The sequence below is a fragment of the Neopelma chrysocephalum genome, unplaced genomic scaffold (genome assembly GCF_003984885.1).
Source record: "Neopelma chrysocephalum unplaced genomic scaffold, ASM398488v2 Primary Assembly neopelma1_25, whole genome shotgun sequence".
NCBI classification, from domain to species: Eukaryota; Metazoa; Chordata; class Aves; order Passeriformes; family Pipridae; genus Neopelma; species Neopelma chrysocephalum.
In genome coordinates, this window is record NW_020897694.1 from 16198711 (window position 1) to 16211353 (window position 12643).

The window sequence follows — 12643 nt, forward strand, 5'->3', positions numbered from 1 at the left end:
TTTTTTCTGGTGTGTGTCTCTTGCTGATGACATATCTTAGTTAAACTATACTTATTCTTACTCTGTGCTTCACCAGGAAAAAATGAGACTTGCACAAGAGGGTGAGAAAAGTAGTGGCAGAATTTTAATGTCACACATTTGGTCCTGTTTGGAGACCAACAGTTATTGCTAAAGCCTGGTTACAATGGAAGATGTTAGAGGTTCATTTGAGCCAGCACAATTGAATCTAGGACTTCCTAGTGTTTGAGGGGATGAGAGATTTTAGTTCACTCCACTAGAGACCAGGAGCAAGCTCTGGATCAAAATATCTGCTACTTAAATGCTTACTCACAGAGAAGTAGCAATAAGAAACAATAAACAATAATTCTATGCTCATTTAGTCATCCATGCTGAACAGACCTGGCAATTTTGCCACGCGGATTTTTTTGTTATTTTTTTATTATATGTTGTATAAGTTTCCTGAAAAGAAACACCGGGTTTGTGATTTACCATATAAAAGCTGGCATAGCAGTACTCATTAAGAAAAATCATATTAACATATCAATATCAATGTATCAAAACTTAAATGTTTTTTGTCCTTTTTGCATATCATTAGCATGTGGTGTTTTATTTCCCTTTGACTAGTGCTTCCATGAAACAATCCAAATGAACAGTTTGCTGGCAGCTGTTTTAATGAACGTGTTATCTTCAATAATGCCTCAGATTAGACTGAAAAGCTGTATTGAGAGATGATGTACTAAATTATGTGGGGCTTTGTGATTCATCAGGCTCATTTTTTCAGTGTGTAATGGATACTTTATTTTACAAAGTTGGGGCCATAGCTCTACAGTGGGGGAGTCAAGCAATAAGAGGAAAGGAGTGAAATAATACACATAATGCATATTGATGCATTTAAATGTGTAAACTGCTTCAAAGCTACTGATATTTACAGGAACAAGGAATGTCATAAGAACAGTTTTGCTGTGTTGATATATTCTGTTGTATCCTGCGTAGGTTCTACAGAACGCTCAGCCTGTGCATCTCCACTTAGCAGTGCTCGACACAGGGTGACAAATGCCTGTAATATTGTCCTCTCGTCCTCTTCCTCTCGAAATAAAAATTCCTGTGAGTTTGACAAAACATGCTTTCCATTACTTCATAGAGCCTCCTTAGCTAGGCTTGTAAAAAACTAGACAACATCAAAGGGGCCTTGCATTTATTCAGTGGGTCACCTCTTTCGTATAGGGATGAATGTAGTGTTGGGATAGCTTAATGTGTTCAGTTTATTTACTCAGAACATACAAGGTCAGAACTCTGCTACTCTGCTTGCCTTCCTTGAGAGTTTAACATAATCCTGTTGTTTGTACAAATCCTGTTGTTTACACAAATCCTGTTGTTTACAGTGAAAAGTATCTCCTTTCTTCCTTGGTTTTGCTTTCTAATCATACTTGCATATTGCTCATTGTAACTACTCTGTTACACCAGGACGTGGTTTTAGCTTCCAGCCTAGTTGATGTCAGACTACGAGGGAGAAATGTAGCCTCCTTTTTTCCTTCTGCTGCACCAAAACACCTCATTTTTCTTCACAGCATTATAACAGCAGAAACATCCTTCATTCAACAAAGACCAAGAGATTTAATACTTAGGTTGGTTTCATGTGCCAAAGTCTGAATTTGTTGACCAAAATAGCTCTGTTTAGCTGCTTAATGGAAAAACCACTGAGTTGAACTGATGAGGCATTTCCTTTTTTGACTCCTCCCCTGTTTTCTGCTTTGCCTAGTCTGAGCAACTCAGCTCTAATCTCTGGCATCAGTAAAGCTAGGACTTACAAACATTTCTTGCATTTCAGGGAGAAGAATCTGTAGATATTTTCAAAATGTGTTTGGCACATCTGCTAAAATCAGAACTCCTCAAAAATCTTGGTAACTACCAGCTTTTAAAACCATGGAGATGGTGTTCTCCATCTGAACAGATGAACCTGGCCCAGAAAGTGAGAGTGCCAAGTTCAATTTCTCCCTCAATGTATCTAACCAAATTGCATAACACAGTGGAACAGGCCCTTGTGAGGAATAAACAAGATGCTTCCATTAATGTTTTTGCACCCTCACCTGTGCAGGGTGGATCCTTATGGCCCATGTTCCACAGGATAGCCACAATGCCTGCACATTCACCATATGGCTCTTAATACCTCATGCATGACTGCTGAATAGAAAACACATAGTCCTGGGGGCAAAGACCAAATCCTGGAATTTCATCATCTCATCCAAGTGGTCCAATTAATAATTAAAAGCAGTGTGAATGAATTTCTGTTTATTTCTGTTAATGCCATGTCCCTTTCTAGCAACATCAGTGGAGTTGTCAATCAGATTTGGCTGGAGTAGGATGGTGAGGGACTGGAATTCTGGGAGGTTTAATACAAGAGTACTAGAAGTGTTTTCATATGATGAGCTCTTTTAAGCCTTAGTATCTTTGCCTTTCCAGTCTCTGAGCTCTTTTGGACAGCAACTATCTTCTGCTTGAGCAGTGCCCAGTGCAGCAGTGGCCTCTGGGTGGTACTGCTGCACCTGTGTAAGTGACCCACGAAAAATTCAGATTTCACCTCCCTTTCCAAGCAAGCTGCTTGGAAAAGTACTATCTTTTGTGGGGTTTTTATAACTGTGTCAGTTATAAATGGACAGCTACAGTCTTGTAGCCTGTGCCAAGACTTAAAACTGACTGGTTTTGTCCTGTTAGAATCAATATCTGAACACAATCATGCCAAAAGCACTTGTCCGAGTCTTGGCATTGCTGTGCAATCATCAGACATCTGTTTAGGGAACTTAAACAGCTATTGCAGTCAAAATAATAGGCAGCCAACATTTCAAAACTACCTACTCAGGAAAAAAAAAAAAGACATCATAATTTCTGGAGTGAAAAGGCAAGCTTTTTCTGGCATTCAAGCTATTTTTCCACACGTTCAAATACTAAAAGAAGCAGAAAAGTGAGAAATCATTCAGAAAAGGATGAAAGCATTATGAAAATAAGCCAATTAAGGAATTTTAAAAGTACTAGTGTTGCTGTAAATAATGGTAGCATTGAAATTAATAGTCAAACTTGGCTGTAAGATGAATATTCCAGAAAACATTGGTCTGTCTTCATATTTTCTGGTTCCTCGAGGGAATTTCTACCCATGGAACTTTGAATTATATTATCTCTGTATGTAATTCAAATCTTGGAATTTAGAATGAGAATCCAGCTAACCATATTTGTAGCATTCTAATTTCAAAGACACAAATATTTAAACAATATTTGGGAAATATATGACTGATAATGTATTTGAACACTGTTTTTATCTGTTTTGAAAACTGAACATTGATTTTATCCATTTACCAAAGTAACATGCATAAAAGTAACAGTAAAGCCTTTTGTAGCAAAACAGCAGTTTTCTCACAGCAAAATTGTCTGCAGGAGCAAGCACACCAATTTTTACATGAATGACATCTGTGGAAAGCTGAAGAAGGAAAGCTGGGAATGAGCAGTATTTTTTCTGCCTCTTCCACTCTAGCGAGAGACACCCCAGACACCCAGCCAGAGGAGGGCACATGCTTTGAGAATTCTGGTTTCTGGGTTTTAATGCAGAGATCACCAGGACTGTTTCCCCAAATCTTCATTCGCGAAGCCTTGCCATGATGATGACCAGGACCGTTTAAAAAGGAGGGGAGGGAAGAGGAGAGGAAGAGAAGTGAGGCAAGGGAAGGGAAGGGGATGGTCTAAAGCATTTGAAACTCAGAGTGATTTGATACGGAACTGATTAGTTAAAATAAAATAACAATCCATTGAATTACAGCTGTCATGTATAATTTTGTCTAGATGGATTTACAAACTAGCAGACCCTAAACTTAATGCACAGACAGTACCTTTTGATACCACAAACGCTGATTTTCTGGAGCAATTGGGGCTCACCATAATGATGCAATTTTGGATTTGATTCTATAGTAAATCCATTCTAATAGTGACTACAATGTACTTCAATTTAATATTAATTAAATAGGAAAAAAGCCATAAAGAATCATGGTAGTTCAGAAAAGGAAACAGTATAAAAAAGAGAAAGTCAATTAGCATGAAATTAGCAACAGCTAGGAAGTCAAAATGTTTGCAAGAGACATTGAGTATGAAAAATCCATGCTGTAACTCCAAGAAAATGTTTAATTGCTCAAATACTGCAAAGCAAATGTATAAATTTAACAACAACAAATGGCTAGGTCTAGGTAGTATCTATGCAAAAACTCTATGAAGGCCAAATGGGACATCGTTGAACTTCTCACAAACATTTACCCTACCATTCAAAGCAGGTTTGGTGCCCAACAAATTGGAAGCATCAATTGGGACATCAGACTTGAAAAATACATGAAAACTAGTCTGGTGAACTACATTTCAGTTATTCTGATTTTTTTATCAAGGCAATTTTCTACAAATTATAATAAATAACAGCATACAGAGGCATCTGGATATGTATGATATATTGGAGGAGAGTCCACACAGATTTTTTAAATCAAGCATGCTCATGAATATATGAGTGTTTCTGAAGAAGCCAATATGCTTTCAGTTATGCCAATTTCTTTAACTGAGTACACCTGGATTTACAACAGTTTTTTCACAGTCTTTCTCTAAACTATCACGACATAAGAAAACATGGAGTAAGAATAGAAAGAAAACAATGGGTTAGAAAATCCAGTTTTTATTATGGAGACAGGAAACAATGAGAGGTTCAGCCTGACTTCTGTGGGGGCAAGGCTGTATAAATTAGGGCTTGTCAGCTGGGAAGAAAAGTAACTGAGTTTTATATAGTCATGAATGACAAAGAGACACTGAATAGGGAATGATTAATCATTCTGTCTTTCTCAGAAAGCCAGAATAAGGGGCACCCAATTAAATTACTAGGCAGCAGATTTTAAGTAGATAACAAGAAGCAGTTTTTAAAACAATACATTATTAGATTGTAGCTTTAATTGCCACGCGGTGTTGTAGAGCCCTAATGTTTAAATGGTTTAAAAATGGCACTCAGCAAATGGAATATTATTACACATCAGTGGCTATCGAAAATAAAGGATCCAGATGTCCTGATCTGACAGCTTCTGAAAGATGAAGAAAATACCTCAATATTCTTCTTGTTTCTGAGATGTTTTCTTTGCAAAGCTACTATCAGCCTTTGCTAGAAGCAGAATACTCGATTAGATGACTTCTGCTGGCATGGTAGTGGCTCTATTTCTATAAAACTACTTTCACAGTGATTTTTCAGACTGAAACTGCACTTTAAAACAATCTCACCAGACTTGGAGTTTACTGTCTATGCTCTGACCTTATTGTTACACATCCTTTGTATAACCCAGACTGGATTACTGCAATTAATTCTTTACTGGCTTGCCTGAAAGGCAGGTCCAGCCTGCAGCTATTGCAGTATAAAGCAACAGGTTTATTATCAGAAAAGAGCAGATGGGATTTGTGGACTTCCTGCTTCTTTGTTCTCTGCATTGGCAGCCTATTAGTAACTATACTGATTCAGAAATTCCTACTATAGGACACTGTGTAAGTAACATCCTGTAGTAGATTTAAGGCATATAATTTCTCTGGTCCAGGAATAACAGGTTTCATGGGCACATTATCATGTTTGGGTTTGGTGTTAGACAAATTTTATCAAAGCCTTAAAAAAATGAATGGAACTATCAAGTCTTCAATGTGCTTCATAAAGTGCTGATGAAGTTCTGGGTTGATCGAACTCATCAGCTACTGCTGGGATACTGAATGGAGCTCATTGACAATTTATTAGTAATGCAAATATTGGGAGGAGAATAATTTGTGTTTGAAAACCCCCAAAATTAGGTTAAATATTTTAATGACTGTGTTCAAATCATCTTTGCAGAAGACAAGCAGACCAGCATGAACACCATGAGACAGTGTGTTCATCAACATACATTTTACCTGCCAACACCTCTATGCGAAGCTACAGTATTAGTGGAATTATATGTTAGTACACTTAAAATAGAGCAACAAATACAACATGGTTAAATGCATTTCTATCCTTTACTAGATCCACCTGTCTAGGTAATGCCTGGAAAAAACGGGGTTTCTCACACTGGCTGTGAGCATGGTAGTTGAAGCACGCACAAGTTTAAGCTGCTTTCTGCCCATACTGCTGGATGGAAATCAGGCTTACAGCAGTCCAGTAAAGAGAGAGCCAATCTTCTGTCCCGTTTTCTTGGGGACCAGATGTAATAACACTGTTCCTGCCGATGCTCAATTCATCTGAACTGCCTGGAAAAGCTTTTGTACCCATGCTAAGACACTATGCTCAGTCCTAAGCTTTCTCTCTTTGGGAACTCAGTTCTGAAACAAGTGTCTGCATGGAACATTTGCACAGGCAGCACAAAGAGTAGATGGCATTTGAAAATTTGCAACTACTTGTACTCACAACTGAGAACAAGCATTCCCATGGTGACTCTTCAGACCCTATGTCATGATGTTACATGCTCTAGCGTGTCTTCAAATGCGTCTCCTGGTGCATCTCCAAACTGATGTCTGCATCAAGATTTTTTAAATTATGCAATATCCAGACTATATCGTCATATTCCTGTACTGACAACTGAAAATATCAGATATCCATTTCCTGGTTTTTTTGTTGGTTCACTAAATCACTTGCTTAGTTCAAAGAAAAAAAGTGATTCCTCCACTCTGAATCTCTTCTGAGTATTCCACGGAATCATCAAAGTTGGAAGAGACCTTCAAGATCATCTAGTCTAACAATTAGCCCACTACCACCATAATCACCCCTAAACCACAAACCCAAGCGACACATCTTCAAGACATCTCTTGAACACAACCAGAGATGGTAACTCCACCTCCCTGGGCAACTTACTTCAATGATTAACCACTCTTACAGTGAAAATTTATTTTATAATATCTAACTGAACCTTCTCACCTCATTGCATCATCCAGCATTACTCTTATTATAAACTTCTTTTTGGCTTTTTTTTCATTGTATGTTACTGATGTCAATAAACTCCATATTACATATACTCCTAATTCATCTTTTAAATCATTTTGCAATCTTACCGGATTAACAATGCACTTCTAAGAATTAAGGCTAGTACCATTACTAGTGATAACAACCTTAGCCCATTTTGTCTAGGGCTAAACATATAGAAACTCGATTCTTTTACCTCTGGAAATAAATATTACAGCTACCTGTAGCAGTGAAAACTGGATTTTATTACTCACTCTAATGACACATGGCAGAATTGGAGCCAGATTGTTTTTACTCTCAACATTTTCCCATTTCTTCTTCCAAAGGGACAGAGGAGACACAACAAAAGTTTTGGATTAAGTGCTATCTGGTGGTAAAGTAGTACACTGGGAGCTGTACTTATGAAAGTTACATCATCTGGAAGTCAATGCTTTGTGCTGTGCTCTATCTTCCTTTCCAGTCCTTCTTATAAGACTGGGAAGTATCATTTGCACTGCAAGAGTGCTTGAAAGACTAACAAACAACAGTGCTACTGCCCTGTGCATATGCAGAAAAAAGTTTCCAGACTATAAACAGAAGAGAGAGAAGTGTGACAGGTTGGATGATTTCAAAGTTGACTTATGCCCTGAACAGAAAAATAGTGTCTGTTTCTATTTGCTCAAGAAACCTGAGCCAGCAACAAAGCATTGGGAAGGCAACAGTGGCTGATAAGGCTACTGCTCTGCATAAAGCTGATACTCAAGAACTGAGTAATGACTGAGTAATAGCTATTATTAGTAGGTAGACAAGCAAGTTACATACTTAGAATCACAGAATCATTTAGAAAAGACCTCTAAGATCATCAAATCTGTTAACCTAGCATTGCCAAGTCCCCACTAAACCATGTCCCTAAGTGCCACATCTACACATCTTTTGAATACTTCCAGGATTGTGACTCAACCACTTCCCTGGGCAGCCTCTTCCAGTGCTTGACAACCCTTTTGGTGAAGACATATTTCATAATATCTAATCTAAACCTCCCCTGGCTTCCTGGAGATTTGTTCCCAATTTTGTATCAGTTCTTTAGGAAACTTCAGGATAGTTATTTAGGAGATTGTCTCCTCTTCATATAGCTAGAGGAAATGAACTCAATGAGGGTTGTGTGATGGCTGAGCAGTCTTGGGCAACACTGAATCTTGGCTCACCTCCTAGGTGGAAGGAAGGGACACAAGCAACGGTTTCTTACAATGCTGGACAATGAAGGATAATGTAAAAACACTACCATGAGTGAATGTTATTCACCACTTTTGCAAAGATTTCCACGTATCTGGACTGCGTTAAAGGAAGACATTTCAATACAAAGACATCTTCCCCCTCAGGTGTTCTCCTATACATCAACAATTACATAGTTAATGCAGTTTTCTGCAATGCTTGGTTCCGTGTTCTTGCTTCACCAGCAATGCAGCTTCAAAAATACGTCGCTTTCTTCGCTATGAACCAAAACTCCCAGAATCAGCACGTTTCAAACACCCGGGTTTTGGCTGAATTAGCTCCTTTCAAGCCCAACAAAGCATCTACTTGTGATTCCCATTCCCCTCACACACTCAATCTGCGTAATTACCACCCTGACACCACCAGGCTCTAATTACACGGCTCACGAGAGGCGCGGCGCTTGGGGCGGGCTCCAGCCCGCGGGCGGGGCGGGGTGCGGTGCGGGGCGCTGGGGGGAAGGCATTTTTGTTTAAAGACCCCGGGCTCCTCGTGCAGGTGGCTTCTGTTGCCTTTTCCACGGCTGGATGGCGGGGGTGCCGGGTGGCTCTTTGTTCCTGCCGAGTGCGTGTGCGCGGCGCTTCGGCTGCCGGAGTGGGAGGGGATCCCGCCCGCGCCCTCGCTGCCGTTAACGGGAGGCGCAGGAGCGGGGGCGGGCGGGCAGCGCAGCATCGCAGGGCCGGGCCGGGCCCCCAGCGCTGCGAGCGGCGCTCCCCGGCGCTCCCGCCTCCCCCGGGGGCCGGGCGCTGCCCTCCGGCGGCGCGGCGGAGCAGGTGCCGGCGGCAGCGGGCTGGCAGGATGGAGGCTGCCTTGTTGAAGCCGGCGATGATGGCGGAGGTGAAAGGGAGCGGCGCCGGCCCCGGCGTGAGCGCCGAGCTGGAGGTGAAGAAGCTGCAGGAGCTGGTGCGGAAACTGGAGAAGCAGAACGAGCAGCTCCGGAGCCGCGCCGCCGCCGCCGTGGCCAGCGGCCCGCCCAGCCCGCACCTGCTGCTGGCCCCGCCGCCGGCCCCCGGAGGGCTGCGCCCCGCCAGCCCCCCCGCCCCGGCCGCGCCTTGCATGCCCAGCCCGGTGCCCACCCTGCTGTGCCCGCCGGAGCCCCTCGCCTACTTCAAGCCCTCGCCCGGCCTCCCGGCGGCCGGCGGCGGGCTGGAAGGCGGCGGCGGACCGGGGGCGGCGGCCACGGTGCTGGACGAGGTGGCGGTGCTGGAGCTGGAGGACGGCTGCGGAGAGGACGAGGATACCTGGTACATGCGGCTCGGCCCTGCCCTGCCCCGCCCCGGCCCGGCCGTGTCCCCCGGACCCGTGTGTCGGTCGCCCCCCGGCCGGGCCTCTCGCGGCGGTCTCCTGGCACTGCTTAGCATTAGCCCCCAAATCCACTTGATCTCTCTGCTTAGACTGAAATTAGCTGTTTTTTTTTTCTTTTTTTTTTTCTTTTTTTTTTTTTCTTTTTTTCCCCTTCCCCCCTTCTAAATCGTGCCATCGGTGCGGTCGGCCTTGCCGAGGGAAGGGGCCCCTGTACGGGACGCGGCTCAGGTCGAGGCTTCAACCCCCGGCTCGGGGGAACAGTGCTCGTTTTCCACTTTGAGGTAGATGGTTCAGATCTCAGCCTAGTTTCAGCCTCCTGTTTACATAAGGAATTAAAAATAGCTGAATTTTGTTCCGTGAAAGCCTTGATCTGAGCAGCGCTGCTTCCTCATCCTAAAATCTCTGCCCAATTGTCTCCCATCTTCAGGGATTTGGGAGGGCTTTTGTGTTTTAGACATTGATCTAAATTGTTGTGTATCTTAACACGCCCACGTAGCTCCAAAACGCACAGTAGGGTGCTAGTAAATTAAATAAATCGGAAACGACTAGCGAATGAATAAAGCAGAAAATAAAATCAACCTGGAGGAATGGTTGCGCTCACTTAAAAACAAATGGAAGGGGAAATTACAAGCTACAGATAAGTATATAAGGCAGGTGCCTCAAAACCTGTTTCAGCAACGTGGACGAACGTCGTAGGGACAGTGCTGGCATACTATCTTAGCCATGTAACCATGTTAAATGTAATTGATCCTAAATTGTTTTGAAATGTCAATAAGAATATGTAAATTATCTATATTTAAATAACTATTTTAAGTATCTTCAAAGCTTCAATGAAATATTTTTAAGGATACTAGTTTTTGAATTGAGACAAAGTTTATGTCAACTGAGTATAAAGCAGCTGAAATGTGTTTAAACATTCTTATTTTTGGTAGAAGAGAAAGGGTTCAAAAATTAATCTAAATGCCATAAATGTTTCTGAGTGCTGGTTGTGTTTGCTTTGTGGTACACAATACCATATTTCTGAAAATTGCTTTTGAGAATCATCTACAAATGGCGTGGAGATTTTTGTCAGTGTTGCTTCATTGTGGCTACGATTAGTCTGTGCAGGGCTGGTTTGGGCTTGTCAGTCCAGACTTAAATCAAATTTTCCATTGGTTCTAACTGCTAGGTTTCTTAGCGTTAAGAAATAGCAAATTTGATTGATCGTGTCCTGTTAAACAAGATGTTTTCCATGTTTACATTTAAGAATGGTAGAAAGTCATTGTTGCATTGTGCCTTAGTAAGATTCCCAATTTGATTTGCTCTCTGGGAGCAATCCTAAATGCTTTTTGGGCATCAGAACTTACCTTTGTCACACACACGCGTCCACCGGCAGAATTTCATCATAGGGATTTGTTAACAAGTTTATTTCACTAAGATTGAGTTGTTTTAGCCGTTTGTCAGCAAACGGCTGTCTGGAAAGCTAAACCCCACTGCATATCATAGTTGTTGATTGGTAATTTTAGGCCTTAAATACCTTTGGTGGTTTTTGGTTTAGGTTTTTTTGTGTGTCTGTGTGTTTTGTTTTTTTTATCTGCAGTTATAAAAAAACATAAAAACATAAAAACAACTGACCCTGTAGAACTGCAGAGATATCAAACCACTTTTTGGCATAGAGCTTTTTACAGGAAGGTCTGATCATCAGTTAGATGTTTAGCTTTTGAAGCAGTTCTGCAGGTTAACAATAAAGCTGAAAGGTTTTCTTTGCTTTTTGGTTTTTTTTCAGTATCATTTTTTAAATGTGTGGTCAGGCAGTGCAGGAGGTCTGGGGAAATTAGTCCTCTCCTCAGAGAAATTCAATAGTTGATGTCTGCTGGGATTACCAAGAGAGCAGTCACAGTGAGGATATTTATTCTTTGTAAGCTCGATAGACAGTGCTGATTGACTTCAAATGCAAAAAAAACCCCATGGAGCAGACACTGGAGAGTGCTTGCTCTGGTGGGACTTAGGTAGCTCTTGAGCCAAAACCATGAAGGTGAAAGGCTGCTGCTACCTGCTAGTATCCCTTGGGGAACAAAATCCTGTTTATTTTTTGGTCTTGTCGTTTGCCCCTGCTGTGTGCAGGCCAGATTCCTTTGTGGTCTACAGGGTATTCTGGTGTCTGAGAATCTGCTCTGACTGTAACCCAGTGTATTGAAGGTGGTCAGGCCAGGGAGCTGCAAGATTAGATACTGGGAAGAAATTCTTTACTGTGAGGTGGTGAAAAAGGTTGCCCAACGAAGTTGTGGATGCCCCATCCCTGGAAGTGTTCAAGGCCAGATTGGATGGGGCTCTAAGCAGTCTGGTCCAGTGGAAGGTGTTCCTGCCCATGGCAGGAGATTTGGATCTAGATGATTTTTAAGGTCCCTTCAAGCCATTCTGTTGTCTCCAGCAGCCAAGAATAATTTGCTTCCCCGGAGATTTGCGCTCTTCCAGGTGAATCGAGTCTGCTGTGCTTGCTAATGTGCCGGGGTTGACAGCAGCAACCCAGATCTCAGCCTCAAGAATTCCCCCATGAAATCTGCTTTGGTACCTGGCTTCCTAATGTGCCTGGCCATCTGATTAATTGTCTGCTCCTGTCTGAGAATAAGGCACATACACTAGATTTTCTTGCATATATTTTTTTTCTGCTGGAGTTGAATATCGAAAATTGATTTTCATTGTTTCTCACCAAATGTTTTGTAATCTTTACAAATATGACTGATACAGCATTTGATTCATTTGGGAGAAGATATGGTGTATGAAAATTATAAATATATAATTTTCTATATATAATGTAGAAAATAAGGTGATTATATATATTATTATATTGTATATAATAAGGTGATTTGCAACCGGACATGCCTATCTCTAACTGGCCTTTTTAGCCACCAATGCGCTTGCAAGAAACGTGGGTAGAGCCCTTCCCAAATCTTCGTTCGCGAAGCCTAGCCATGACATGACATGAATAAGGTGATTAAATTGTGATAGGTAAAGGTGTGAAATAGTTAACAGTGAAATTGTGATTAAAATATAAAATCAAATATTGAAATTGTCTTATCTCCAATAAAGATAAGTATAAAAGGGACAAGTGAGAGCATCTCTTGTATGTGT

At 41.6% G+C, this 12643-nt stretch overlaps 1 protein-coding gene and 1 long non-coding RNA gene across 5 annotated transcripts in view; one reads left to right on the forward strand and one right to left on the reverse strand.

Annotated features, from left to right (window-relative positions):
* Window positions 1–7203: 7203 nt before the first annotated feature.
* Window positions 7204–8674, reverse strand: LOC113963474. Its single transcript, XR_003532832.1, has 2 exons — window positions 8261–8674; window positions 7204–8166 (listed from the first exon to the last, which is right to left on the reverse strand). It is a non-coding gene; the product is annotated as an uncharacterized LOC113963474 (long non-coding RNA).
* Window positions 8597–12643, forward strand: part of SLAIN1 (SLAIN motif family member 1) — a 96821-nt gene continuing 92774 nt past the window's right edge. For 3 of the 4 annotated variants that reach the window (XM_027674594.1, XM_027674593.1, XM_027674596.1), the window contains exon 1: window positions 8956–9471. In XM_027674594.1, coding sequence (XP_027530395.1) covers window positions 9026–9471 — 446 coding nt within the window. In that variant the 5' untranslated portion in view covers window positions 8956–9025. Of the gene's footprint in view, window positions 9472–12643 lie in introns of all 4 variants that reach the window. The other variant, XM_027674595.1, reaches the window with a different exon arrangement.